The sequence below is a fragment of the Lactuca serriola genome, chromosome 5 (genome assembly GCF_051521515.1).
Source record: "Lactuca serriola cultivar US96UC23 chromosome 5, Lser_US96UC23_V15, whole genome shotgun sequence".
NCBI classification, from domain to species: Eukaryota; Viridiplantae; Streptophyta; class Magnoliopsida; order Asterales; family Asteraceae; genus Lactuca; species Lactuca serriola.
Window position 1 is genome coordinate 308,781,260 of NC_136412.1, and position 25,211 is coordinate 308,806,470.

At 33.3% G+C, this 25,211-nt stretch overlaps 1 protein-coding gene, 2 long non-coding RNA genes and 1 pseudogene across 6 annotated transcripts; 3 read left to right on the forward strand and 1 right to left on the reverse strand.

Moving 5' to 3' along the window:
* The first annotated feature begins 638 nt into the window (after window positions 1-638).
* Window positions 639-1,917, forward strand: LOC145051794 (cis-prenyltransferase 4, chloroplastic-like). Its single transcript, XM_078999616.1, has 3 exons — window positions 639-1,042; window positions 1,133-1,200; window positions 1,301-1,917. The coding sequence occupies exons 1-3, from the start codon at window positions 677-679 to the stop codon at window positions 1,737-1,739; spliced, it is 873 nt and encodes a 290-aa protein (XP_078855742.1). The 5' UTR covers window positions 639-676; the 3' UTR covers window positions 1,740-1,917.
* Window positions 1,918-3,778: 1,861 nt separating this feature from the next.
* On the forward strand, window positions 3,779-4,577 carry LOC145054896 (uncharacterized). Its single transcript, XR_013684999.1, has 2 exons — window positions 3,779-3,988; window positions 4,085-4,577. It is a non-coding gene; the product is annotated as an uncharacterized LOC145054896 (long non-coding RNA).
* Window positions 4,578-7,082: 2,505 nt separating this feature from the next.
* Window positions 7,083-8,247, reverse strand: LOC145050742 (dehydrodolichyl diphosphate synthase 2 pseudogene; annotated as a pseudogene).
* A 912-nt stretch (window positions 8,248-9,159) lies between these two features.
* LOC145054897 (uncharacterized) lies at window positions 9,160-11,189 on the forward strand. 4 transcript variants are annotated; one of them, XR_013685003.1, is made up of 5 exons: window positions 9,160-9,581; window positions 9,663-9,750; window positions 9,866-10,114; window positions 10,374-10,450; window positions 10,948-11,189. It is a non-coding gene; the product is annotated as an uncharacterized LOC145054897 (long non-coding RNA). The 4 variants fall into 4 exon arrangements; XR_013685002.1 differs by having other exon boundaries at window positions 9,172-9,581; window positions 10,052-10,114; XR_013685001.1 differs by having other exon boundaries at window positions 9,168-9,750.
* Window positions 11,190-25,211: the final 14,022 nt, after the last annotated feature.

Consider the following 25,211-nt stretch of genomic DNA (forward strand, 5'->3'; position numbering starts at 1 on the left):
ACAAAGAAAGAACACGCATAAAGATTGACTTGAACAAAAAAAAAATCACTAATTAGATACTAACCTATGAGTTGAAAGAAAACCTTTAATCTAAGTTCCAATACCTTGACTTTAATTCTTTGTTGCATGGTTGTAATGCATTATATAATGCGTTCCATGTATATAAATGAAGTAAATAAAACGCTTACGATATTCAAATTGAATTAGGGATAATATTTATTTCCTGATTTATTGTAATTTGTTTGAAATTTTGATGATTTTATGGGATTTGTTGTAATTTGTACTATCTAAATAAAAGAAAATGTAGTATCATGATTGAATTCAAATCACACTTAAGGGTATAAATGTAATTTATTATGGAAATGCAAAAGGGGGGAAAACCGGAAAACAATCCTAAGATGATCGCGTCAACAATAGTTACTCTTTGATTATAATAAAAATATAGGTAGATAGATAAAAGTTAAAAGGATTATAAATTCAACTATAGAGAGGTTTAACGTAAACATGCAATTGGCTAATTCAATTTGGGGCTACAAACCTATTTTCAGTTGGCTAATTCAATTTGTGGGGCTACCATTCTATTTTCACAAGTGATATAAAAAGCACCATATATTTTGCCAAATACGTCGTGTCGGGTGATTCCTGCATCTCCCTCCAATCAGCACCCTCTTTCATAATGTTATATATTTCCCTCTCATCACCCACTCCTCGTTCTTACCTTCCAAAGCCTTTCTCTCTATCAACCAACAAACTCCGTTTCCATGTATTCTCGAAAAACCAATTTTCCGGTGGTGGAAATTACACTTCGCCAGAGGAACCAGTTGTTACTCCTGAGGGACTCCGTCGTGAGTTAATGCCGAAGCACGTAGCAGTCATTATGGACGGAAACAGAAGATGGGCTCGGTCTCAAAGATTGACGCCTCAGGCCGGTTACTTGGCGGGTGCCGCAGCCTTGAAGTTGGTGTTGGATCTGTGTCGTAAGTGGGGAATCCAGGTTCTAACAGTCTTCGCCTTCTCAACAGATAACTTGTTAAGACCCAAAGTATGTGTAACATTGATATTAGATTCCAGTTTCATCAGTTATTTTCTGGGTTTAATCGATTAATTGCTTCTGTTTATGCCTTTATGGTAGATTGAAGTCGATCCCCTCCTTGGCATGTTTGGAAGTAAAATAAAAGATGAAATTGCTTATATGGAGAGGTAAATTTCTGTTGATTACAACATGTTATTGTTCGACCATAATTCAATTTTAGAAGAGAACTGTGATTGAATTACGTTGATCATTTGCTTGATCGAACAGGGAGAATATCCGGCTTTCTATCATGGGAGACGTATCAAAGCTTCCACAATCCTTGCGAGAAGTTATCATACATGCTGAAAACACAACGAAGAACAATTCACGACTCAATCTTGTTATAGCGATTAATTACAGTGGCAGGTATGATATCGTTCAAGCTTGTCAAAGCATTTGTCAAAAAGTCAATGATGGCGTGGTTGAACCTGAAGAAATCAATGAGTTTATGATCGATAATGAACTTTGTATGAAGTTGATGGGGCTTCCAGACCCTGATCTTCTTATTCGGACAAGCGGGGAGATTAGAGTGAGCAACTTCTTTTTATGGCAGCTGGCATATACTGAACTATACTTCACTGAAACGCTTTGGCCGGATTTTGGAGAAGATGAACTTTTACGTGCTTTACATGTTTTTCAACAGAGACCAAGGCGATATGGTGTATGATTTCTTTTAGATGGATTAAAAAATTGAACACATGCCATATACTTTGACTTTTGAGGTGATGCCGACTTGTTCAAATAATTAGGTTTTAAACACTTCGATAAACAATGCAATATTTCTTTTTCTGAGTAATAAATGTAAACGAAAAAACAAAGATAATCGGTTCATGTGATTAGAATAACCGGCTACGTTCGTGATGAAAACAAAAGAAAGATTTTAATGCTTTCTACGATGTATTAGCTTACACGAATTCAAAAGAATATAAATACTAGTTGTTCGATCTAATAGCATCCACAATCCATTAAAATCTAATGGATTACCATATCATCTATTAAACATCTATACAACACTACCCACAACGTGTCTTGATGTTGTTTTTGATAAAAAGAACTAAGCCACAAAAAATTTCTTCCTAATGCACGCCCATGTCCCCCATGGTCGGTTTGTATAATGGGTATAGGGTCAAACGTCCCCCATTGTTGGTTTGTATAATGGGTATAGGGTCAAACGGTGAATCAGTTTTCACAATTCAACATAGGTACTATTAGTGACAAAAATCTTTTTGAAAAGTTAAATACACCTCTAGTTATACTTACGTCGGGTGTTATGCCTCCACCGCAAGCTAGCGGTGTTAAGTTGGCAATGTGGCCACGGGCGGGAATACATCCTTTAGGGCAATGTTCGTGTTAGGGACCAATGTCTCGAAAAAGTAAATTTAAAAAACTAATTTTGATGAAATTTTCTAAAAAAACAAATTAGATCATATTTATAACAAAATTTAAAATTTGGATCAATTTCATAATAAAACATAAGACATCTGTTAAAACTGTATAATTAAAAAAAATGTTATACATGTCTTCTCTAATAAAAGAATAATTTTATTCTCCTATTGACAAGTGTCATAGTATTACAACTTCTCATTAATATTATGTCACCTATCATGCGACTTGTCAACCTATTAATTATATATTTCAAAATTTAAAATTTAAAATTGTCATTTTAATTACATTAAATTAATAATTGATTCTTCATTTTAAATTTTCTCACTCTAATTATATAAATTACTAACATTAGATTAAAAAATAAAATAAATTAATACAAATTATCAGGTGATATAACTTCATATATTTATTTAAATCAATGATTATAATTTTATACTAACTAAAAAAAATATCTTTTAAGTAATAATTTAGTTAAAATTATTGACTAATAATTTTGATTTTTTAATATGAAAGTTTAATTAATTTTATAACCGTAGTTCTTACGGGTTATCCTTCCTAATAAATAAAGATCTTTTTGTCACATGTCATATTCTCATTTATTTTGCCACATGTAATTTTGTGGTTATTTTTAATTAATTTTTATTCCAGATATCATTTTATAGATTTTTATTTTAGTAAGTTCTAGATATATTTAAACGCAATAATAAATACATATTCTCATTAATTAACTTTCCTTTTAATTTCAAGATTACTAAATTAATAATTCATTAATTTTATTTATTTATTTATCTAAATTTAATAAAGAATAAAAACACTTTAATTTTTATAATACAATATTTTCTCAATTTTCTTATAAATTCAAACTTATCAAATGTTTAAAATTTTATATTTAATTTTTATTTTAAATAAACACATATAATACATAGGTCTCACACCTAGTAAACTAATATATAATATAATAGGTGGACAAAAAAAGTTCATGTTACCTTAAATTTATGGATATATTTATATACACACTTCGACTCCACATCTTTTAATTTTTTGTTTTCTTTTTGTTGTTTCTTATTTTTTTTTTGTCTTTATATTTTATCTTTTGTTGTCATTTTTCTTTTATTAATATTATTTCATTTATTTGATTTAGACAAAACTGCAAAAATAGTCTATATGATATGTATTTTTTTTGAGGTCATTTTGAACTAGTTTTTTTCCTTAGAAAACTAAAAAGATTAAAATGCCATTTTATTTTTATTTTTCTATTTTCTAATACTTATTTTTCTATTTTATTAATTAAAAAACAAAAAAAAAACCACCTCTCTCTCACACACACCTACTCTCTCTCTCTCATCATCTTCATTGATAGATCTTAAAAATCCAAAATCAAATGGGAATATATGGAATAATATATTCGTTCATCCCTACACGATAGCAACTTCCTACTTCTCCATTCTTCGCAGTCCATTATGCGCTGGTGGCCTTCCCACACACTTCATTGATTCTCAGCATCGGGTAAACAAGAAACAGATAATAGAGGTAGGGGTGTGTGTAACTTTGTGTCTACTGGTGTGTGTTTCATGTTTTTTCTTTCTTGAATCAATTCCCAACTATTCCTCCTCTCTCGTGTTATAGCATCGATGGTAGATCCAAATCCAATCGGAGAAGAAGACCCGATCCACCCTCCTCCTACAAGCTCGATGTAACCTAGATGAAAACAATGAAAAACCTTCTAATACCCTAACGATACCCACCTAATTTAAGGGGCGCCAACCTCCATAATCCAAAATTAAGCCACCAAACTGAGCAAAATAAAGAAACCCATCCATAGATTGAAGTAAAGGCTGTTGATTGGAACACATAAAACAAACATCAACCAAATATGAAGAGAAACACCGAAAGCAAATCGATATTGAAGAAATCGGATGCAATAATTTGTAGCCCTCAGAAATTAGATGTAGACTTGTGGTTTCTTCTTCATCATCGATTTAGATGTGGAGTTTTGAGTTTCTTCACAGACCACAAACATGTGGAGTAACGATGGTTGATCTGTAGTTTTATCTGTGATTCTTACTTAAGTTAAAGAGTTTTTTAGGAGGAACAATCGTTCATCTGGTTTTCGATTTCATTGCAGATTTTTTTGGGTTTTTGTTTATTTCAAATATGTTTGTTGACATAATTGTTGGTGAAGAAGCCATTAAAGATGGTGAAGGAATGAAAGAAAGAAATGGTTTTTACAGTGGAGAGAGAGAGAGAGAAAAAGAAGAGATATGTGTCTTTTTTGTTTTTTTAACTAACAAAATATAAAAATAAAACTAAAAGGGTATTTTAGTCTTTTTAGTTTTCTAAGGGACCAAAAAAAACTAGCTCAAAAGGATTTCAATAAAAAAAATCGATGTTTAGATTAAACCTCAGAAAAAATGCATACAATAGGGACCATTTTTGTAGTTTTGTCTTTGATTTATTATCATTATTATTAAAAAAAATATCACAAATAACAATAATGTAATAATAATAATAACAAAGCATTGTTATTATTCATCGTATATACTGTATATACTGACAGTTTGTGTAACGTCTTAAAACTCAAAACCAAATTTTTTTGTTTTTATATTAAAGAAAACATCAACCAAACGTCTTTATCAAAACCTAAGGGAAATCATAATGTATTCATAATCATGCAAAACACATCAGAGTCAAATAAGTGAAAAGTCATGGTGTGTGTGCGATGTGATCACCTCGAGCTCTTCCATTTCGATCCGGAAGTGCCTGAAACATAAAAATCGATTTTGTAACTCAAGAGTTAGGATGGAAGGTCCATCGATGGATGAAAGAAAAAGTGGAGGTTCAAGCACCACCTTCGAAAAATAAGTTCAAACTTATTTGATTTTCGCTTAGAAAGATAGAAGAGCCGCAGTCGTTCTAAGCTAGTATATGAAGATGTAAGCATCTTTGCTTCAGATATGGTTAGAAGGGTGTCCTATGGAAGAGGGAGGAATCGTATTGAGATCAACAACAGTCTTTGTTGGTAGTGATTCCCATTACGTTGCTAATACCATCTTGTACCATTTTGTACATATGTACGTTGGTAGACAACTTTGTGCTTGTCGTAATCTTGATCGATATGTGATTGTGATATACGAGAAGATCACTCGTTGTGAGCACAAGTAGTTATACTACGTTGGGGATGTTAAAGTCATTGATATGACAATCAAGAAAGATAGTTTAGAGCAGGTTACCACAACGAGTTGATGTTAGTGGTGGTGGGAGAAGGAGGGATGAGATAGTTTAGAGGCTTAGAGCAGTTGCCATAGATGGTGATCGGAGGACTAGCTCTAAGGTTTGGAGTGAAAAGGAGGTGGAAGAAGACGACTTGCTGGGTATTTGCAGATTTGTGTTTGTTACTTCCCTTAATTTAGATGAGGGTATAGACATAATTGTCCACAGAAAAGAAAAAAATTAGCTTCCATTTAAAAAATATACATATAAGCTTTTACCATTTGAGACAATATAGCTTGTTTGGAAAACTACTACAACCTGGTTATTATTCTTATTCTTACCTAAATAATCAATTTCCATAAATAGACTTCATAAAATAACCATCGTATTCACGAAAAGCCCCAATGACCATATACTTTAACAATTCGTTAATTATGAATTTCAAACTAAAAAAAACACGTTTGAAATTTGTTTATTCGAATAACCTGCATGTTTGAGCGCCATTATAAATTTTTGCATGTGTTTATCCTGAAAAAAAAAAGCCTAAGTTTGAATTTTTCAAGTTTGCAAAAAAAAGGAATTTTTATTTGATTTCTTGACATATTTAATGCTGTTGTTTCCATGATTTTAAATTTATAACTTGTTCCAACTTTCAAATTTCCCTAGATGTTGTGGAAGTCATTCCAGTTTAACAAAATAAATAAATAAATAAATAAATAAAATTGTGGGAGGTATAAACTATAAACTGAATTTATTCTATTATGCTCGGTTTTAGAGGAATACCGTATTAAATAACCATGCTCGAGATAAATAAATAATGTTCTTTTATGTAATTACGTTTCACATTAATTTTCTTTTAATTTACACAACAAAGTGAAATTTTCTTTGTCTGCGTTTTTTCTATAAGTTTCATTTAAAATTTCACTTTTTTGTGTAAATTAAAAGAAAATTAATGTGAAACGTAATTACATAAAGAACATTATTTATTTATCTCGAGCATGGTTATTTAATACGGTATTCCTCTAAAACGGTAAATATAAACCTTTTTTGCTGCTTTTTTTTTCACTGTATCACTATAGTAAGCTAAAATGAAATAGACGCACCCTGAAATAAAGGCTGAAGACTTATATTTATATATGGATTAAAATAAGATGGGCCTAAAAAGGTTGGGCTATCTAATCATGGCTAAAATAACCCAACAGAAATATGTAACAATGTTTTCATTATAGTTATAGAAGCATAACATACAATATTTTACTTCAAATTGTTTAAACGGTTACCATAGGCGAATCGACTTAAAAAAAGTTTATCCAAGAATAGCATTTGAACAAGTCGGCATCACTAGATCACCTCAAAAGTCTAATTAAGTATATAGCATCTGTTCAATTCTTAGACCATTTAAAAGAATTTCAATTCATGCACCATATCGCCTTGATCTCTCTTGAAAAACATGTAAAGCACGTAAAAGTTCATCTTCTCCAAAATCTGGCCAAAGTGTTTGAATAAAGTATAGTTCAGTATATGCCAACTGCCACAAATAAAAGTTGCTCACTCTAACCTCCCCGCTAGTCCGAATAAGGAGATCAGGGTGTGGTAATTGCATGGACTTCATACCAACTTCATTATCAATCATTAACTCATTGATTTCTTCGGATTTAACCACACCATCTTTGACCTTTAGAGCTATGGTTTGACAAGCTTGGACAATGTCATACTTGCCACTATAATTAACCGCTATAACAAGATTGAGTCGTGAATTGTTCTTCGTGGCGTTTTCAGCATGTGTGATAACTTCTCGCAAGGATTGTGGAAGCTTTGATACGTCTCCCATGATAGAAAGCCGGATATTCTCCCTGTTCGATCAAGCAAATGATCAACGTAATTCAATCACAGTTCTCTTCTAAAATTGAATTATGGTCGAACAATAACATGTTGTAATCAACAGAAATTTACCTCTCCATATAAGCAATTTCATCTTTTATTTTATCTCCAATCAGACCCACGAATTTTCAAATGGAAAACTAAAGGCTTGTTATTTAACAGTATAACATGACTTATATGCCCGTGTCAACCAATATCTATCTGGATCTAGTTCAATTTTTTGTAAATCAAAAGAGATCAACTTCAGTCTACCAGCAACCAATCGCACGAATATTAAACCCAGAAAATAACTTATGAAACTGGAATTAATCTAATATCAATATCACACATACTTTGGGTCTTAACCAGTTGTCAGATGAGAAGGCGAAGACGGTGAGAACCTGGATTCCCCACTTACGACAGAGATCAACCACCAACTTCAAGGCTCTGGCACCCGCCAAGTAACCGGCCTGAGGCATCAATCTTTGAGATCGAGCCCATCTTCTGTTTCCATCCATGATGATTGCCACATGATTCGGCATTAACTCGCGATGAAGCCCCTCTGGAGTAACTACCGATTCCTCAGGCCATGTGTTTCCACCGCTACAGGCAAATTGATCTTTGATGGATACATGAAAAGAAGGTTTGTTGGTTGATAGAGAGAAGCGCTTTGGAAAGTAAGAGCAAGGAATGGGTGAGTAGAGGGAAAGAGATAGCATTATGAAAGACCGATTATGGTGATGATGATTGGAAGAAGATGAAGTAATAATCCGGCACGAGGTATTTCGGATGATTGCCAAAATAATTACATTTGAGTAGATATATAGTCACACTCTTGAAGCCTCTCTTATATTATGGATGAAAAAAAAAGAATCAAAGATAATCACAAAGAAAATGTGATATATATATATATATATATATATATATATATATATATATATATATATATATATATATATTATACCTTTAAGGGTATATAAGCTTACGTACCCAAACACACTATAATACGTCGTTTTGTTTAATATATTTATTATAATGTGTGTAAACTTCAACTCTTAACTTGATTAACTTTCAAGATTTTCGAAATTTCACTAATATCTTTCTCTTATATCATATCTTTTTGCCGAACACTTATTAGGCTATATATATTGTAGTTGAAAATGAAAATTACGTAAAAGGAAGATTTATGTGTAATTTATAATAATCTTGGAAGTAAATCAAGTTTGAAGTTAAATTATAAAAACATTGAACAATTAGAATGTATTATATGATACAAAACGACGTAGTATGGTGAGTTTGGGTACCTAAGCTTATATATCCTTAAGGGTATATTCACTTTTCCATATATATATATATATATATATATATATATATATATATATATATATATATATATACTACCTTGATTATAAAAGAAAATCATATTATTTCCATGAATAGATTCATTATAATAATATTATTTTTTTAAGACGATTAAATCTTTAAGCCTAAAGTACAATCAGTATAAATAAAATAATATTAAAATATAAGTTAACGAAACAAATATCTTTTATATTAAAATATGATCATATCTTTCCTTATTTTTTGACTTTTAATCCTTGATCGAGTCTTGTTGAATCCATATTAGTCGGATGATAAATTGAATTTACAGGGATTCAGTTTTAGAATCCCGATTTTTCTCGCATTCATGTTCCTGCTATATCTCGACATTTCCATATCATTTGAATAAAAACGAGATCAACATCCTTCTTCCTAAACCACCGGCCACCTTATTAAGTATGTCGTCCGATCTCTATAATGATCTCCGATTTAGGAAAAACTTAAACACGCCTCCTCATTCTCCGCCTACTTCTCCAACAATGAACCACCACAACTAACGAGTGTTTCCTCATCCTTTTTCTATCGCCACCATCACACCACTTACCGCCAGCTTCACTCTCAACAAACACTAACCACACTTACAACAGAGTGGGTAGGCTACCCTTCTTCTATACCAGTTGCCGCTTCACCATTCTCCTCCACCAGTAACTCCATTAATCCCCACCACATGCCGGTGCTCCCTTATCCTCTCTACTTTTCTTCTATGTGATTGAAATATACAGTTTGGAATATGGGAATTTCTTTTTTATTCTAGGGTTTTTGTTGGAAGACACCAAAACAATGACCATCATCTAATAACCACACCTACTCCCTTCTCCCCGGGACTCTCCACGGTAACACATGTATGCTTCGTTTCTCTCTTCTTCACCCTATTCTTTTCGATTTATTGTTTGATTTTCAATTCCTAATATCTCTTTTCACATAATCAAATTTTTTACTTAATTTTTGTTGTTACAGGGTTTTGATTTTATGTAATGGATTAAAAATCACAATTTCAAAATTCATCAGCTAAAAGGAAAGCAGTTTTCGTTAATATCCATCTTCATATTTTGATCCTGACTTACTTTTTCTCTCGATTTGGTTATCATTTTTTACTAGAAAAAATATGTTTTTTTGGTTGATTTTCTTACTCTTCCTATGCAGAAGACGATAACAACAAGATAAGAAGGCTCTATCAAACGTTTTCAAGGTATCAACAAGTAAAAGGTAACGTCACTCCTTTTGTGGTTTGTAGACTTGGCCTCGAGCCCTTACTGCATCTTCTTTCCAGTTTTTTTTTAGAATAAAATGTTAAATGAATGAAGCATACATATAGAATTTGCTTTCCCTATGTGCCCTGAACCCCGTTTGTAGTCACCAGGTTTAAAAGTGACCTACATTCTATGTTTCCATGGCAGCTACATGACCCACCTGGTCACCTCTTGTTTTTTTTCACTAAACATGATTATCTGTTTTATGATATAAGGTGTTGAAGACATCAATTGGGCCGTAGAGATGCTCATATCCATTTATTTGAAGGTTGTTAACATCCTGCTTGATTGTGTAAGTCAAGATCATAAAAGTATCTTATGATAATGAATGGATTAAAAAATAATTTTAATGATTATAAGTAACAAAAGTCTTATCATCTACATTTATCGTTTCCTCAATAATGAAGTTTTGGGTTGTTAGTTTTTGAAATGGTCCTACAAGAAAATTGAACTTACCAATTATGGTTACCGTAAAAACATTACCTTCGTATTACTTCATGCAAACGTCATAAAGAGTTATAATTTTGGTTCCTGTAGTGTACATTTTTTAGCTTTGTAAGGGCAGAATAGTCATATTTATAGTATTCACATCTATCTTGTTTCATGCATTCATGGTGTCTCATGTTCAAGGCAGTATAATTATTTCAGAGTATCAAACATCCCAGAACGTGAAGTAGTTATAAGTGCAAAACCATGATTTGGTGGTGGTGTGTGAACTTCACTTTGTCTTTCTCTTTGTTTTATATGGTCACCATTTCTTAACATTGCTTTCCTCTTGTTTTTGTACAGGTGAAGAAGAATATGTGGGTTTTCTTTTCAACTTTTTCACTGTTGTTCTCTGGTAATGTGAAAGGGGCCTCATTTTGCTAATTTTGTGTCTTCAGTGTTTATGTTTACATAACCTTTTGGGCTCTTATCTTCCGATTTTCGGGTGTAAAAAATTATAAATCTTTTTGCTATATTCTTAAAATGATATTGGACTAAGAAAAGAAACGTGTATAGTATTAATCTAGAGTCTAAATTTTGTTCTTTGTGATCTGTTTTAGATTTCTTTTTTTAGAAACATAAAGATGAAATTTTCTTTCCTTGATAACTTGTAAATGTTTTCACCCCTTTTTAGGTGCTTTTGGGTGGGTTTATGGTAAATAAACTGAACCTATTTTGGAGTAATAATGGATGGGCGTTGGCATTTAGTTGACATTCCTCATTCAAAAGCATTGATAACTCTTAGAAGAGTGAGATAACTTAGAAGAATGAGATAACTTAGAGACCCATCCACTAATTAACAAATTTGCTGTTTGTTTTTCTATAAAAACCTCTTCAAACCACTTATTGCTACGCGGCGCAGCACACGCGCAACACTTTCCCTCTCGCAGCAGTTTGTTTTTTGGAAGACTTCAGACTACAAAACATCTGCACGTGTGCTGCGTAGCGCAGCACTTGACTTGCCTCTTTTAACCTCTTCAACTTTCATTTTTTCTAAGTGTTTTTTTAAGAATTTTTGTATAACTTTTTTTTAATTTTTTTTTTTAAACTTTGATTTTCTTAAATTTTTATTTACGGATGTGACACAATTTATTTTTATAATTTCCACGATTTTTTTTAACATGATTTTTTTAATTTTTTTACCGTTTTATTAATAATATTTTCAATTTCAGTTGCATCTTTTTTAACATGTATAATTTTTTACGAACTTTGTAGACAATGTTTGCAATACTTTCTTAATTTTTTTATTATTTTCTTTTTTAATGTTTTTTAAAATTAGTTTTTTTTTCTAGAATAAAACTATTAGCTTCTTTTACATTTTTTAAAGTTTTTTTAAAAAAAAAGTTTTATATTTTTGTTTTTTTACATGTTCTTTTTACTATTATTTCAATGTTTTAAAACTAGAATTATTAAATTTCGGTGTTGAGAACTATTTTCAGTTTATAAAATTAGTTTATTTAAATTTCAGTTTACTGCAGCAGTCTATAGATGTTAAAAAACAAACATGCTTCTTATTATAGGCTGCAGCCGTTTGTTCCACCTCTTCTGCTACAGAAGACTGCAGAGGTGGTCTGCAGACTTCATGAATTTTCGCTTCTAAAAAACAAACAGCACCTAAGAGAATTGAATGTTGTTGCCAATTTGAATTAGGAAACAGATCCTCTTGAACAAATAACTAACTTATTGTTGTTTTATGTGTTAATTTTTAAATTTAAAATAGAATTTGTCACAAAGTCAAAGTTAGAATTTATGTTACAAACCGAAAGGGCGAAAGGAACTAATCACCAGAATGAACTATTCTTCCCCGCCGCTTTGCGCGGGTATATATATATATATATATATACTAGTCGTTACCCGCGCAAAGCAGCGGACGATGAATATTTTGTTTCCGAAATTAATTATGAGGGTATGCTATTACTGAGTTGAGACATTTGTTTACAAATTTTTATTTCCACTATCAAGGCTTATAGTTTATAGGGAAGGTCAATATGGTTTCTATCCAGTAGTGTATTCGTGCAATGCATCCGCGATAAATAGTTTCTTTCGACAAGTAGTATTGAGACGAGGATTAGTTTACTTTCGACATGTTGTTTTGAGTGATCTAGTTTTAAATGGTACCAAATGTGACATCCCCAATTTCACGGCCAGAAAAGACCGATTTGTTTATGTTTTGTTTTATAAAATCAGAGTAATCTTTTAAAGAAAATAGTTGCGGAATTTGTTCCCAAAACAAAATATGATAAAAATTATCAAAACATTTCTTTAAAGAAATGTATTTTCATTATATAACAAAATCTCAGGATGTCATGTTCAATACAGACCAAAAGCATAAACAGAACAAAATAGACTTTACAACATTTATTCATAACTACTGGCCTATAATCCAAAATCTATCGTCAAGTCCACCAACTGATACTCTTGTGCCATTACCTGTAATGCAAAGAAAACTGTGTGGGTCAGGCTTGAGAGCCTGGTGAGCATATAGGGTTTTCAACCCACAATAATATAATTATTATTTTAATTATCAAACAATCAATTCAAATACCCACCCCCATTATCTCCATTTATTTCTTAAAGATTTATCCTAAGAACTGATTACCCTTCTCCCATTCATTCTCCCATTCATTCCTAAGGATTGCCCTAAGGAACTGGCACAAAGTCTAGTGTTGCCAAGGTTCTTAGATTACCTTTGGTGAACACGCAATTCACAATAATTAATGAACACCTAGTTCAAGAACACCTAATGAACACTTAGTTCCAATATTACCCAATGAACACCTAGTGCACAAACACTTAATGAATACTTAGTCAAATATCCCTGATGAACACTAAGTTCAAATATCTAATGAACACTTAGTTCGAATATCCCTGGTGACCCCAATCACCTAAGGAACACAGAGAATGAAAGTTCTTAGTTCAAACAACGTGATAATAAAGCATATCTCGATCCTGCGAAACCACTAATGTTATAAACACATATAAATTATATTTCTAAAACAATATATCCCCTCTCGTCGATCCCCACATACTGACCCTATACAATGATCTTACGAGATCTAGCCTAAGAAGTCGATATGAACCACAAACTGACGAAGTTGCTTCGGAAATTCCCTGGTAGCAAACAAGGATCAATAAAGACATCAAATGAGGGGAATGGAATAAGTTTCACCACGAACCTTCGTTCGTAAAAGAAAGAACCACAAGACATTTTAAGTCAGGGGTAGTTATCTAGATAACAATGCCTAGGTGTGGTCCGACTATCATGAGATATTATACCCCCAGACTCTACCTATCCCAGCATCGAACTTTGCCTAGCAGTGGCCTGAATACATGAGGTATTTCACCCCCATACGCACCCTATCCAGCAATATAACACCAGACATACTTATCAATGGTCTATTACTGACACACTTTATTAGGTAGTCTACGAAGTTCCCTTAATTACTTCGTGAAAGAAAACGCTGACATATGAAGCTCGGTCGATCACTTCATAAAAGAAACGCTGACTCCAAAGCTCTCTCAAAATAAAAGTATGGGGGAAATACTACTAGAGTACTCCCGTACGCTCCCGTAGCCGACACACAAAATTGTCAAAAAGACTTTGTACATGATAGTACTTCTGGCACATTATAGTACTCTGGTATGCGAAAGAATCGTACCCGAGAACATAATAGTACCCTGGCACAAGCAGCACCCAAGACGCAAAGCTTTGAAAAAGACTTCGTACATAAAATGTACTTCTATACGTAGGACGTACTCCATCGATCATCAATCTCGCAACACACGTACTCTTAATAAGAGGCTACCCAATGTCCAAACTTAATTGAACTAAACATCCCTATTTAAGTCTTAACCCATCACTAGGCAAGCCTACAATGCTTATAATCAATTTGCGATATTAACTCCGTTTAGGCAATGCTAAGTAGTGTATACTTAACACAGAGTTTTAAGTAATAATATCATATATTCACATCTTAACACATATTGAACCATAACTGATTCGCACGTTGTATATCATCAAATATATCTAACCCGTATTTCGGACAATAACAAATACTTTACATACATATGTATATTTCATACTTTAGTCAATACACGTATAAAATTGATGTTCCTAAAAGGGACTATATGCATGATACCTTATCGTATGAACACATAATTCAAAAATACATAATTCATACTCTCGGATCTAAAATTTACCTCCTTACATAATCCATATTCCCGGATCTAAAACTAACCTCTTGATTTGATCCATACTCTCAAATCTAAAACTAACCTCCTGACCTGATCCATACATCCAGATCTAAAACAAGTTTATCTCTTTACCCTTTTATCTCCTGGTCCAACCCATCTTTTATCACCTACCAACAACCTCATCTACTCATGTTCTACCCAACATATTTTTAGATACAAAATACATATATAGTTTAACTCATTAAAACTTATATAATTTATCCATTCCATAATCATCTCGAATAAACAACGATATATTATACACATAGCACGTATTTCATAGCAAATACTTAATATTTATGCGTAAGAAGAAAGTGACTACACACTCACTTGACTAGAAGATGATCGGACCGCACTACGACTTGTAGAAGTAGTATTCTTCGGTAAACTGGAAGATCTTCACACAAAACCAAGCTCCTCGTGGGAGAGCTTCGGCTCGGGAATCTCACTTCTCGGGATCTTTGGGCTTCGGGACTTGATTCGGGTCTCGGGATGATACTGGGGCTTCGGGGGGTTAAAATAGGGCTTAGAGAGGGTATCGGGAGTGGGAGAGAGGAGCTGGAGCAACCCAAACTCGGCTGACCCTTGATTTCCATTTATAGGGCCATTTCAGGTCTCACGTCGTGAATTTTAAGTTCTCACGTCGTGAATTCAATAGTCATCAGGTGCGTCATCGCCACTTGCGTCTGTCAGGCTCCAGAAGTCATAAATACTGAGTTCACATCGTGAACACTGTATTCACGTCGTGAACTCTGACAGTTTTGGGGTTTCGCGCCCCGAACTTCAGAAATTCATAGCTTTCGCATACAAACTCCGTTTTCAACGTTCTTTATATCCACGCGTAGGTGAGATTATGCTATACAACTCTCGTTTAGACTCCATTGGCTAATTTTGAATTAAATTTTAATATATTATAAATATATTACTTTTATATTATTTTTAGTAGGTCGGGACAGGAAAGCTCTGTTATAAATTCATAACTTCTTCATCTGACGTTCGTTTTTGCCTATCTTTTTATCGTTTCACTACTATCGATGAGATCTTCGGTTATCATTTAGATTGTTTCGGCTAAAAATCACTCGATCTCAAATCGAGGATTCGGGCTGCATACTGCTAAGTCGAAACTTTGGAAAAATCATAACTTCCTCATATGAAGTCAGATTTGGGCGTTATTTTTATGCACGCTCATGGTTTAACGAACTCTACAAATTTCGTTTAGATTGCTAAGGCTAAATATCAATCTAACGTAAATTCACTTTTTACGTCATTCAGCGTCGTGCCGGTTCTGTCGTGAAACTTCGACAGGTCATAACTCCTTCGTTATAACTCGGATTTCAGCGTTCTTTATATGCACGGAAACCTTGTGACATATACTACAACTTAGTTAAGATTATTCATTCTAAATAATCTTTCATCAAAAATTCATTTTTGACACCTATCGTCTCTAAATTGACTAGCCTAATCTACGGGCGTTACACCAAACTCTCTTTGAAACAAATGTTAAACATTACAATATACCTGGAAGTTATGTAAGTAAAGGGTATTGCATCTTCATTTATGCCCTTTCCAGTCGAACATTTTACTTGACTTCCCGTGCGAAGCAACAGAGACGATTACTTTCATTCGGCAATTAGTTCTATTCGGGGAAATATATTATATTTTATGGAACACAAAACAGATACATATTGTTTTCAGTGGGTTTTGCAGCAACGAATTGTTTCTTTTCGTCAGATAGTTTATTTTTAGGATTATATTCGTTTAAACGATTAGTTTCTATACGGAAACATGTCATCTTCCAAAGAACATGCAATGTATCAAAATTCTATTGCATCCCACAATGGTCATACACATTGTTTTGGTATGTAGTTTGTTATCCCGAATTGCAACGTCATTATAAAGTTTTTAGGGTTTTTAAGAACGGATGGAAATAAGTTTTATTTCAAAAAATATTTTCCAAGCATTAATTAATTTTATTTCTTCAAATAATTTCTTTTTTACATTTCGTTCTTCTATAGCATATCATATTTTTTCCCAAATTTGTTCCTTGACCATATACTTTTTTGAAAAGTCAACTATTATTTTGCATGTAATTTATGTAACAATAATATAAACTGTTTATCATTATGAGATTGGCTCATTTAACCATTCCACTCATTCCCTTTATCGGTTTGTCAACGCTCAATCCTAAAACACTTGTCCCAAGGTTGCATATGCAGAATGTTTAAGCCCGACCGAAGGTATTTGGGGTTAAATATATAATAAAAGTAAATAAAAATGAAGGGCTAGTTATGTAGGAATTGTATTCCAAATTTAGAGGTTGTGTAAGAAGTGGGAAAACGGAAAAATGAAAATTGAGAGCTAAAATTCGAAAATACAGGGGGGGTAGTGTGGTTTTCGAAGGTGGTTTGGCACAAAAAGAAGCTTAGATGTAACCTTTTCTTAGAAATAAAGATGAGAAGTAGTTGTACAAAGTGCATAAAAAATAATTCTCGGTATTGGAAGGTAAGAAAATGGTATTGGAAAGCTATGAATAATTTTGTATTAATTAAATATGCTTCTGGGTGCTGTACAAAATGTTTCTTTTATCGGTGGAAAGGTAGTGAGAAAATACACATTAGAAATTGGAAATTATATTAGCTTGATTGGCGTTTGTGAAATGACGATTGAAGCAAGTTTGAAGAAAAAGTTGTATCAATTTTGGATTATGCAAAAGGTTTGGGATGTAAGTCATTTATGGGTTGTATTTTTATCTTGGATGCATTTATATATTGCGTTGTTTAGCGTGGTAAATACAATATTAGTGATTTAGTGGCATTTTATTTGTTGTACATCAGATAATTAACACACCTTTTTTTTTACAACAAAATTTATTAAAAGAAAAGCGGACCAATAGGAAGCTGGAGAAATACCATAATATTAAAGTGGTTTAATTTACAAAATAGAGAACAAATATGAACTAATATAACATCTTTAAATCATCATACTAAAAGCACTAGCACTAAAGAGGCTAATAGAAACTAACGTGAAATGAAGTAAATAAGGTCTCACAATAATACTTGTCCAACAAGTGACGTCATTATAAGAATTGATAATAGAATCATACTTTTATAGGCCTTGTCATGTGTTTCATTTGTATGTACCACAACATTAAAGTCTTGTTATCTGTTTTCATAATTTTTTTCTTCGTGATATCAGAATGAATCACACGCTTTCCTGTAGCAATATTTAAAAGTATTAATAAAATGATTTTTTAATAAAATAGATTTTTAAATGGGTTGTTACCTAACTTACAAATGTTTGATATTTTAGGAAACCCTTCTTTGGTCCTTTTTCTATTAATTTGCAAATTGCAAACCATAGTTCAGTTAACCTCACCACCAGTTTACTTTTAAGCTTCGAAATTGTAATGTGATCAATTAGACGATCATAAAAGAGTGTGTTCAGGTTCATTTGACCTTCAACCATGGTGGTTGGACTTTCTGAGGGTGCGAGACAGTATAACAGTTGAGATCCAGTGCGCTTAAACTCTTCTAAGAAGGAATGCATAATGAGTATGGTTTTTTGTTTCATAGAATCAAATCTATTTTCCAATTTCCATAATTGACATTTTAAATCAGATTTAGTAAATAAGTCATAAACATTGGCATTAAGTAATCAAACACTGAAGTTGTAAAAGTTGTAATCACGTGGTTGGACTTTCTGAAGGTGCGAGACAGTATAACAGTTGAGATCCAGTGCGCTTAAACTCTTCTAAGAAGGAATGCATAATGAGTATGGTTTTTTGTTCCATAGAATCAAATCTATTTTCCAATTTCCATAATTGACATTTTAAATCAGATTTAGTAAATAAGTCATAAACATTGGCATTAAGTAATCAAACACTGAAGTTGTAAAAGTTGTAATCACTTAGAACTACCTCTTTATCATCACTTGTTGCCCAAAATATATCTTCTTATGCTTGTCAAGTACTCAGGTGCATCATCAACCTATTCAAAAAAATAGAAAAGAAACAAAAACATGTGTTACAATTGAATGTTTTAAAGAAAATGTACATTATGTTCATAAGCAATAAAAAAATAAAGAAAGAAGAGTACCTTACCAAGTTAACACTAGAGCAACTTTATCAAATTTTCTGTAGACTACATGATCAAAATTTTCTACAATAGCTACTTTATGTATAAATATGAATATGTGAATATGAAAGTTGAAACACGCTTTAGTAGATCAACATTCAATTCTTTGACATATGACCTGAATTGGTTAGTTGTTTACTGAAATTGCTTTCACATATGTTGTGTGTTGTGTTACCATACAGTAGCTTGTGTACCATAGAAGGCAATGTTCATCCTTCAACAAACAGATGGAAATCCAAGGATAAATGGTAAGAAAAACATTATAATTAAAGTAGTATAATTACCTTCAACAGTTTGCAATGTAAGGATAGCCAACAAAAAATGACAAATTTACCCTTCATAAAACCAAACATGTAACGCCCGCGTTTCTGGGCTAAGCATTATTAGATGATCAAATTTGTCTAGGTCAACTATTGTAACTCTTTTTGAAGCAGTAATGATGAATTCTTTGAGTATTACATGAATTATGTGAATTTATGTGTTTTATACTTAATTATAAAGATATAATTAATAAAGAATAAAAATAAGCGTCAACATTAAAGTGTGAGATAAGCCCAATATCTTTGCATAAGCTTGTAGTGGTCGAAACAAGGATTCCGTAGATATAAAGAACGCCGAAATCCGAGTTATAACGAAGAAGTTATGACCCGTTGAAGAAGTTATGAATTCTAAATGAGAGATGAAGATCTCATTTAGTTCGAGCAGTTTTTGGCTTATGCGGCCTAAATGAGAGATGAAGATCTCATTAATAGGAACTCAACAGTAAAAAGACAGGCGAAAACGGAGTCCGTATGTAGAAGTTATGAATTCTACATGGTGGTTTAGTAGTGTAATCTTCGCATACTGTTAAATTTAAAATAAGGTCAAATTTAGTCGACGGAGTCTAAACGAAAGTTGTAGAGTATGGTTTCACCTACACATGGATATAAAGAACAGAAAAAACGGAGCTCGTATGTGAGAGTTATGCTTTTTAGAAGTCGGAAGTACAAAGTGCGAAGCTAGATGCGAGGCTACGCCCAGCACAGACTTCGGACGCCTCGCGTACCAAGTACGCCCCGTCTACAAGGACTCTACACCCCGCGTATTGACTTTTCCTGCGGTTTGAGATAAGCCATGCACCACCACCGAGAACCGGACACGTACGTACGGAACGAGGATTACGCCCTGCGTAGATCAGCAATACGCCCAACGTACTGCGAGGCCACGACCTATAAAAGGGTGTGAGGTGCAGCCCCATTTTCCTCACATTTTCAACTATCTTTCTCTCTCTATCTTCTCTCTAACTCACCCAAACACCCTCCTAAGCCTAGGTAAACCCCCTAGCACCCGAAGGAAGCCCCAAGGCTCCTGGAGTCTCCAAGAAAACGAGTTTTTCGGTTTGAAACTCTGCCCGCGCAGAGCCCGGTTTTCAAGAAAACTTCCCAGTTTCGTCAAAGAAGATTATTTTTAGAAGTGAGGTGCTGTTTAAATCACTCTGTATCAGGTGAGTGTATATTCACTTTCATCTTACACATAGATATGAAGTATTTATTGTGCTATGTGTATAGGTACATGTTAGTTATTTACTTAAGATGTTGCTGAATGAAAGATCTATGCTTATTTCTTTCAGATCTGAAACTTTTACCTTCAAATCTACACTTTATCTTTCAGATCTAACACTTTTCTTTCAGATCTGAGACTTTTTCTTTCAGATCTACACTTTCTCACCTCAGATCTAAGCTTTTTCTTTAGATCTAAACTGTGTACTTTGAGATCTACGAAAGATCTGAACTTCTTTCCTTCGGATCTGAACTTTTTCTTCAGATCTAGACCGTATATATATTTTATGCTTTGAAAGTCATGTTGGATGAAAGATGTAAACATTATTTTTCAGATCTAGACCGTATAAATATTTTATGCTTTGAAAGTATGTTGGATGAAATATGTAAGCTTTGTTTTACAGATCTGGACCATGTATGTATTATGTATCTACAAATATGTTGGGTAGAACAATGGGTAGATGAAATAGATGATGTGTGTTAAAATGATGAGAGACATCGATGTTTAAGATGATCCAGTCGTCTAGCGGAGTATAGATGACGACCACGGACTTTTCTTGGCAGTCCAGTGGAACGCTAGCCGGCTCGCAACCTGTAGATGTTTTTGAAGATGTACTCCATCCCCCCATGGTTGCCTTACGGACACATATGGCAGAGGAATCCCCTTATCAGTAGTGTCCATCCCGATGAAATTCCTTAGGATATGTCCCTTATAATAGATGCTTTAGGGATGTAAAGTGAGGATAATGGGAAAGGGTAATCGGGTTAGTAATTTGATGAAAATAAATAATGAACTTATTATTGTGGGTTGAAAACCCTATATGCTCACCAGGCTCCTCAGCCTTACTCACTCAGTTTCTTGTATTACAAGTAGTGGCAAAAGCATAGTTGGATGATTTGACGAGAGATTACGGATTTGAGGCCAGATAGTGTTTTGTGGCTTAAGGTGTTTATTTCTTTTTAGTTTATGCTTGTGGTCTGTATCGATGATTGACATCCCGAGTTTTTGCAATGTAATGGAAATACATTTCTTTAAGAAATGCTTTGATAAAATTTATATCATATTTCGTTTTGGGAACAAATTCCGCAACACTTTTTTTTAAGAAGTTACTCTGATTTTTATTTAAAAAGCATAAACGAAATTGGTCTTTTATGACCGTAAAAATGGGGATGTCACAAAACATCACTTCCACACAGCTTTACCTATAAAACCATAGCTCCATGTGTCGAATTCCCCATGAACATATAACATTAAGAGACTAAGAACTTAGTGACAGGGGGTTATCTGTGCACATACACACAAAGAGAGAGAGAGAGAGAGAGAGAGAGAGAGAGAGAGAGAGAGAGAGTTCCAATAGTTGCCAAAACATAAAAAGACTCTTTAGGAAAGTGAATTTTTTTTTAAAGAAACAAAATGAAACATCCACCCTCAAATCGAAGATTCTTCCTCCAGATCATATGCTACGCTCAACTAAAAATACTCAACTTGTTCATCGATCTGTATATTAAAGCAATAAAATGAAAAAATGGACATCAAATCAAAATCACCTAGAAACAAAAAACCAGCTCTAAAAAATAAATTTAAACTTTTGAACCTGGATATAAAAATCATATCCACAATCAAAGCTATGGAGACAATTATAAAAATAACATCCGAAGCTATATTACTCAGATCTAAAAATCCAAATAGAAGGTTAGCAACAGATGAAGAAGACATATAATGAGTTATAGAACCTGATCGGCGGGTGTCTTCGTTTTCAACAGATCGTGTCATTATTTCCAGCGGACGGTAGTCGCTTAGGGTTTTTATGAGAGAGATGCCCTAAGTTCAGATGTTGGATGATGCAGGAGATGGTTTCAAGGGTTCTGAGTAGTTAGGCGGTGGTGATGTGAGAATATGAGAGGAGAAACAGAGAACGAAAGTTCTTCCAATTCGAATGAGTCTCCACTGAATGTGGGATTAACGGATTCAATTGAATGAAGACGAAAAGCGTCAGAGTGAATGAGAGAGGGTAGAAGAATGAAGAGGAATGTATTTGGCTTTCAAATTCAAAACGAGAATGATGGGGTGATGGGGAAAATCTAATTGCTAGAGATCTGAGGGAAACAAAGGTACATAGCTTGGGTGGCAATGTCATCATTAGGCGGAAGATGATATGGTGGTGGTTGTTAACTGATCATGGAGATCAACCTGGGCGGAGCGTTCGACTTTTGAGAGAAAAGATAAAAGAGAGTATGTGTGGTGTTCATCATTTAAGAGACGAGAATTTTGGAATTAAAAATAAATGTAACTATACTTTCTTGATTTGTGCTTAGTATTGGTCAATCACTGTTCACCAAGTCAATTAAGGAGTCAAAGAGAAGAAAATAGATAATTAGGGAAATAGATAAATTAGAGAAGTAAAGATATGCATTGGTTTATTGTACATTTAGCTAAAAGTTTTGGACGTCTTAAATCTATTTTTAGAAATAGTAAGATTTGTATAATATATATATATATATATATATATATATATATATATATATATATACACACACACACACCTTAAAAAGCATTTACCAGATTTTGCTGAATTTTAAGAGATACCACCTCTTATACAATATCTACAATAACTGTATGCTTTAAAAAAATCACGAATCTTCTTTTGGTCGACATTTGAAAAACTCAAAGATAAGGATTAAAGAATGGTTATTAGCTTATCCGCAGGCCTTTGACTGAGTCATGTTGAACTTAGCCTCAAATCTTGGCAAAAATCTCTCATTTCTGGCCCATTTTCCCTATAACAGGTGTTGTCCATTTCTCTTTCTATTCTTCCTCCAAGTAAAAAAACCATCCTCCCCATCGTTTGCCATCGTCCCCACCATCATCGATTGTTTAGGGTTAGTCTACCACCATCTCTCTCTAGAACCAAAATCGCATAACGCTACCTTCACCAACAAACCACTATCTCTGAACCCCCTCCCCCATCACTTTCAACCCCCATCACAGAAAAACCCCACCACCGTCGCAACTCTCTGGTTTGTAGGGTTATTTAGTGGACAATTTAGCATTTACCCATGAAATGGTTTAAATTTGTACACCAGTGGATGGAACTTCATTGTAATTCAACACATAAATGTAAGCTTTCTCTCTGTCTCTCTCTCTCTCTCCCTCTCACTCGATCTTAGAGTCTCTCACCTTAACAGATCTTGCCAAATTTATGAGGAGGATGCTATCATCTGGCAATGCTTGTGCGAGAAAACTTCAAGCTAGGTTTTATTTCTGTTTTATTTCTCATCGATTTTGGTTTTTGATTTCCCTGGTTGGAACTTCATTTTTTTCCTTTCCCTTTTCCCTTGCCTTTTGTGTTTTGATTTCCTAAATGAAGACGAAGATTAAAATATGCAAACATGTTTTCAGGTTTAAAGTCATCAAATCTTGATCAAGCTTTCATCACTCATGAATATGTTTTGGTTTTGCATAACCAGTTACCATCTATATCTCTTCTCTGATCATATAGAACTCTATACGGGTCTATGCCGATCACCATCTCCAACTATTATCTCAAGTGTCATAGCTTTAACTTTATTTAAGGTAACTTTTATGTGTTTCAAAGTTCAGATTTTAGAACTTGGGTCTGACGTTAGTTTTGTTTTTATTTGTTTGCATCTGATTGTGAAGGTTTTGAACAAATCGTTCAAGAACATGGTAAGATACTCCTAATTTTATGCTTATATATTTGCATCTGAAGTTTTAAGTTTGGTTGCTCTGATTTGATTATTTGGAATGACAGGATTTCAATGGTTTTGTTTTGTCCAGTACTTGAATTTGCTTCAACTTATTGTTTTTGTCTTTTAGGGATTTATTTTTTGTAAAATAAGAAAAACTAGTTTTGTTTGAGTTTTCTTGATTTTTTTGATTATTCAGATTGTTTTTGGAGTAAATAATTATAGTTTATGGCTTACTCTAGCTTTAAGGGCTCTAATCGTGGTTTATGGAAGATGGATTATTTGTGGACAATTAATGTAATTGGCGAAAAAATCCTACACAAATTATATTTGTAGTTTGACTTTACAGTTTTATGTTTTTTTAATTCTATTACAGTTATAGGCTATGACTTGTAGACGGTGCAGAAAGGATTGCAATGGATGTGACTGACCTCTTCAATTACAGTTACGTTTTGTGAGTTCTTTCAATATTCTTCTTCTATTTATTATCACTGAGCTTCATTTTTCTTTATCATCTACACCACCATCGCCACCGCCACCATGAGATTTTTTCTTTGTTCTGAACTACAAATGTAATTTTTTTGGGATTTGTTTCTGAATCCAACCTAAAAACTTTAAAAAGGGTTGCTAAAAATTTCAAGGGATGCTCTTTTTACAAGGTTGCTAAAAAGTCAAGATGCCCTTTTAGTTTTTGTTTTCTTTAAAATTTAACTGGTAAGCACATTGATTCATTTATGCCTTCTTAGTGGTTTTATGGGATTAAGAACCTTTGAATTGTTATTTTTTTTGTCAGGTTACAGAACATGCACTCTATGCGTTCGACGAAATGGCTGAAATAATCTTTGGTCAAATGTTATCTAACAGCAACCGAAAGCCACTTTATTGTAGGTAGTTTTCTGTCACCATTATTCTTTACGTCTTCTTTTTGTAGTTGTTGGCTTTAAAAAAGTAATCA

Excerpts from the sequence above, each read along its gene's own strand:
- LOC145051794 (XM_078999616.1), top strand. The coding sequence starts at position 677 with ATGTTATATATTTCCCTCTCATCACCCACTCCTCGTTCTTACCTTCCA. Across the intron at positions 1,043-1,132 it reads ATAACTTGTTAAGACCCAAA|ATTGAAGTCGATCCCCTCCT; the intron begins GTATGTGTAACA and ends CCTTTATGGTAG. Across the intron at positions 1,201-1,300 it reads GAAATTGCTTATATGGAGAG|GGAGAATATCCGGCTTTCTA; the intron begins GTAAATTTCTGT and ends TTGATCGAACAG.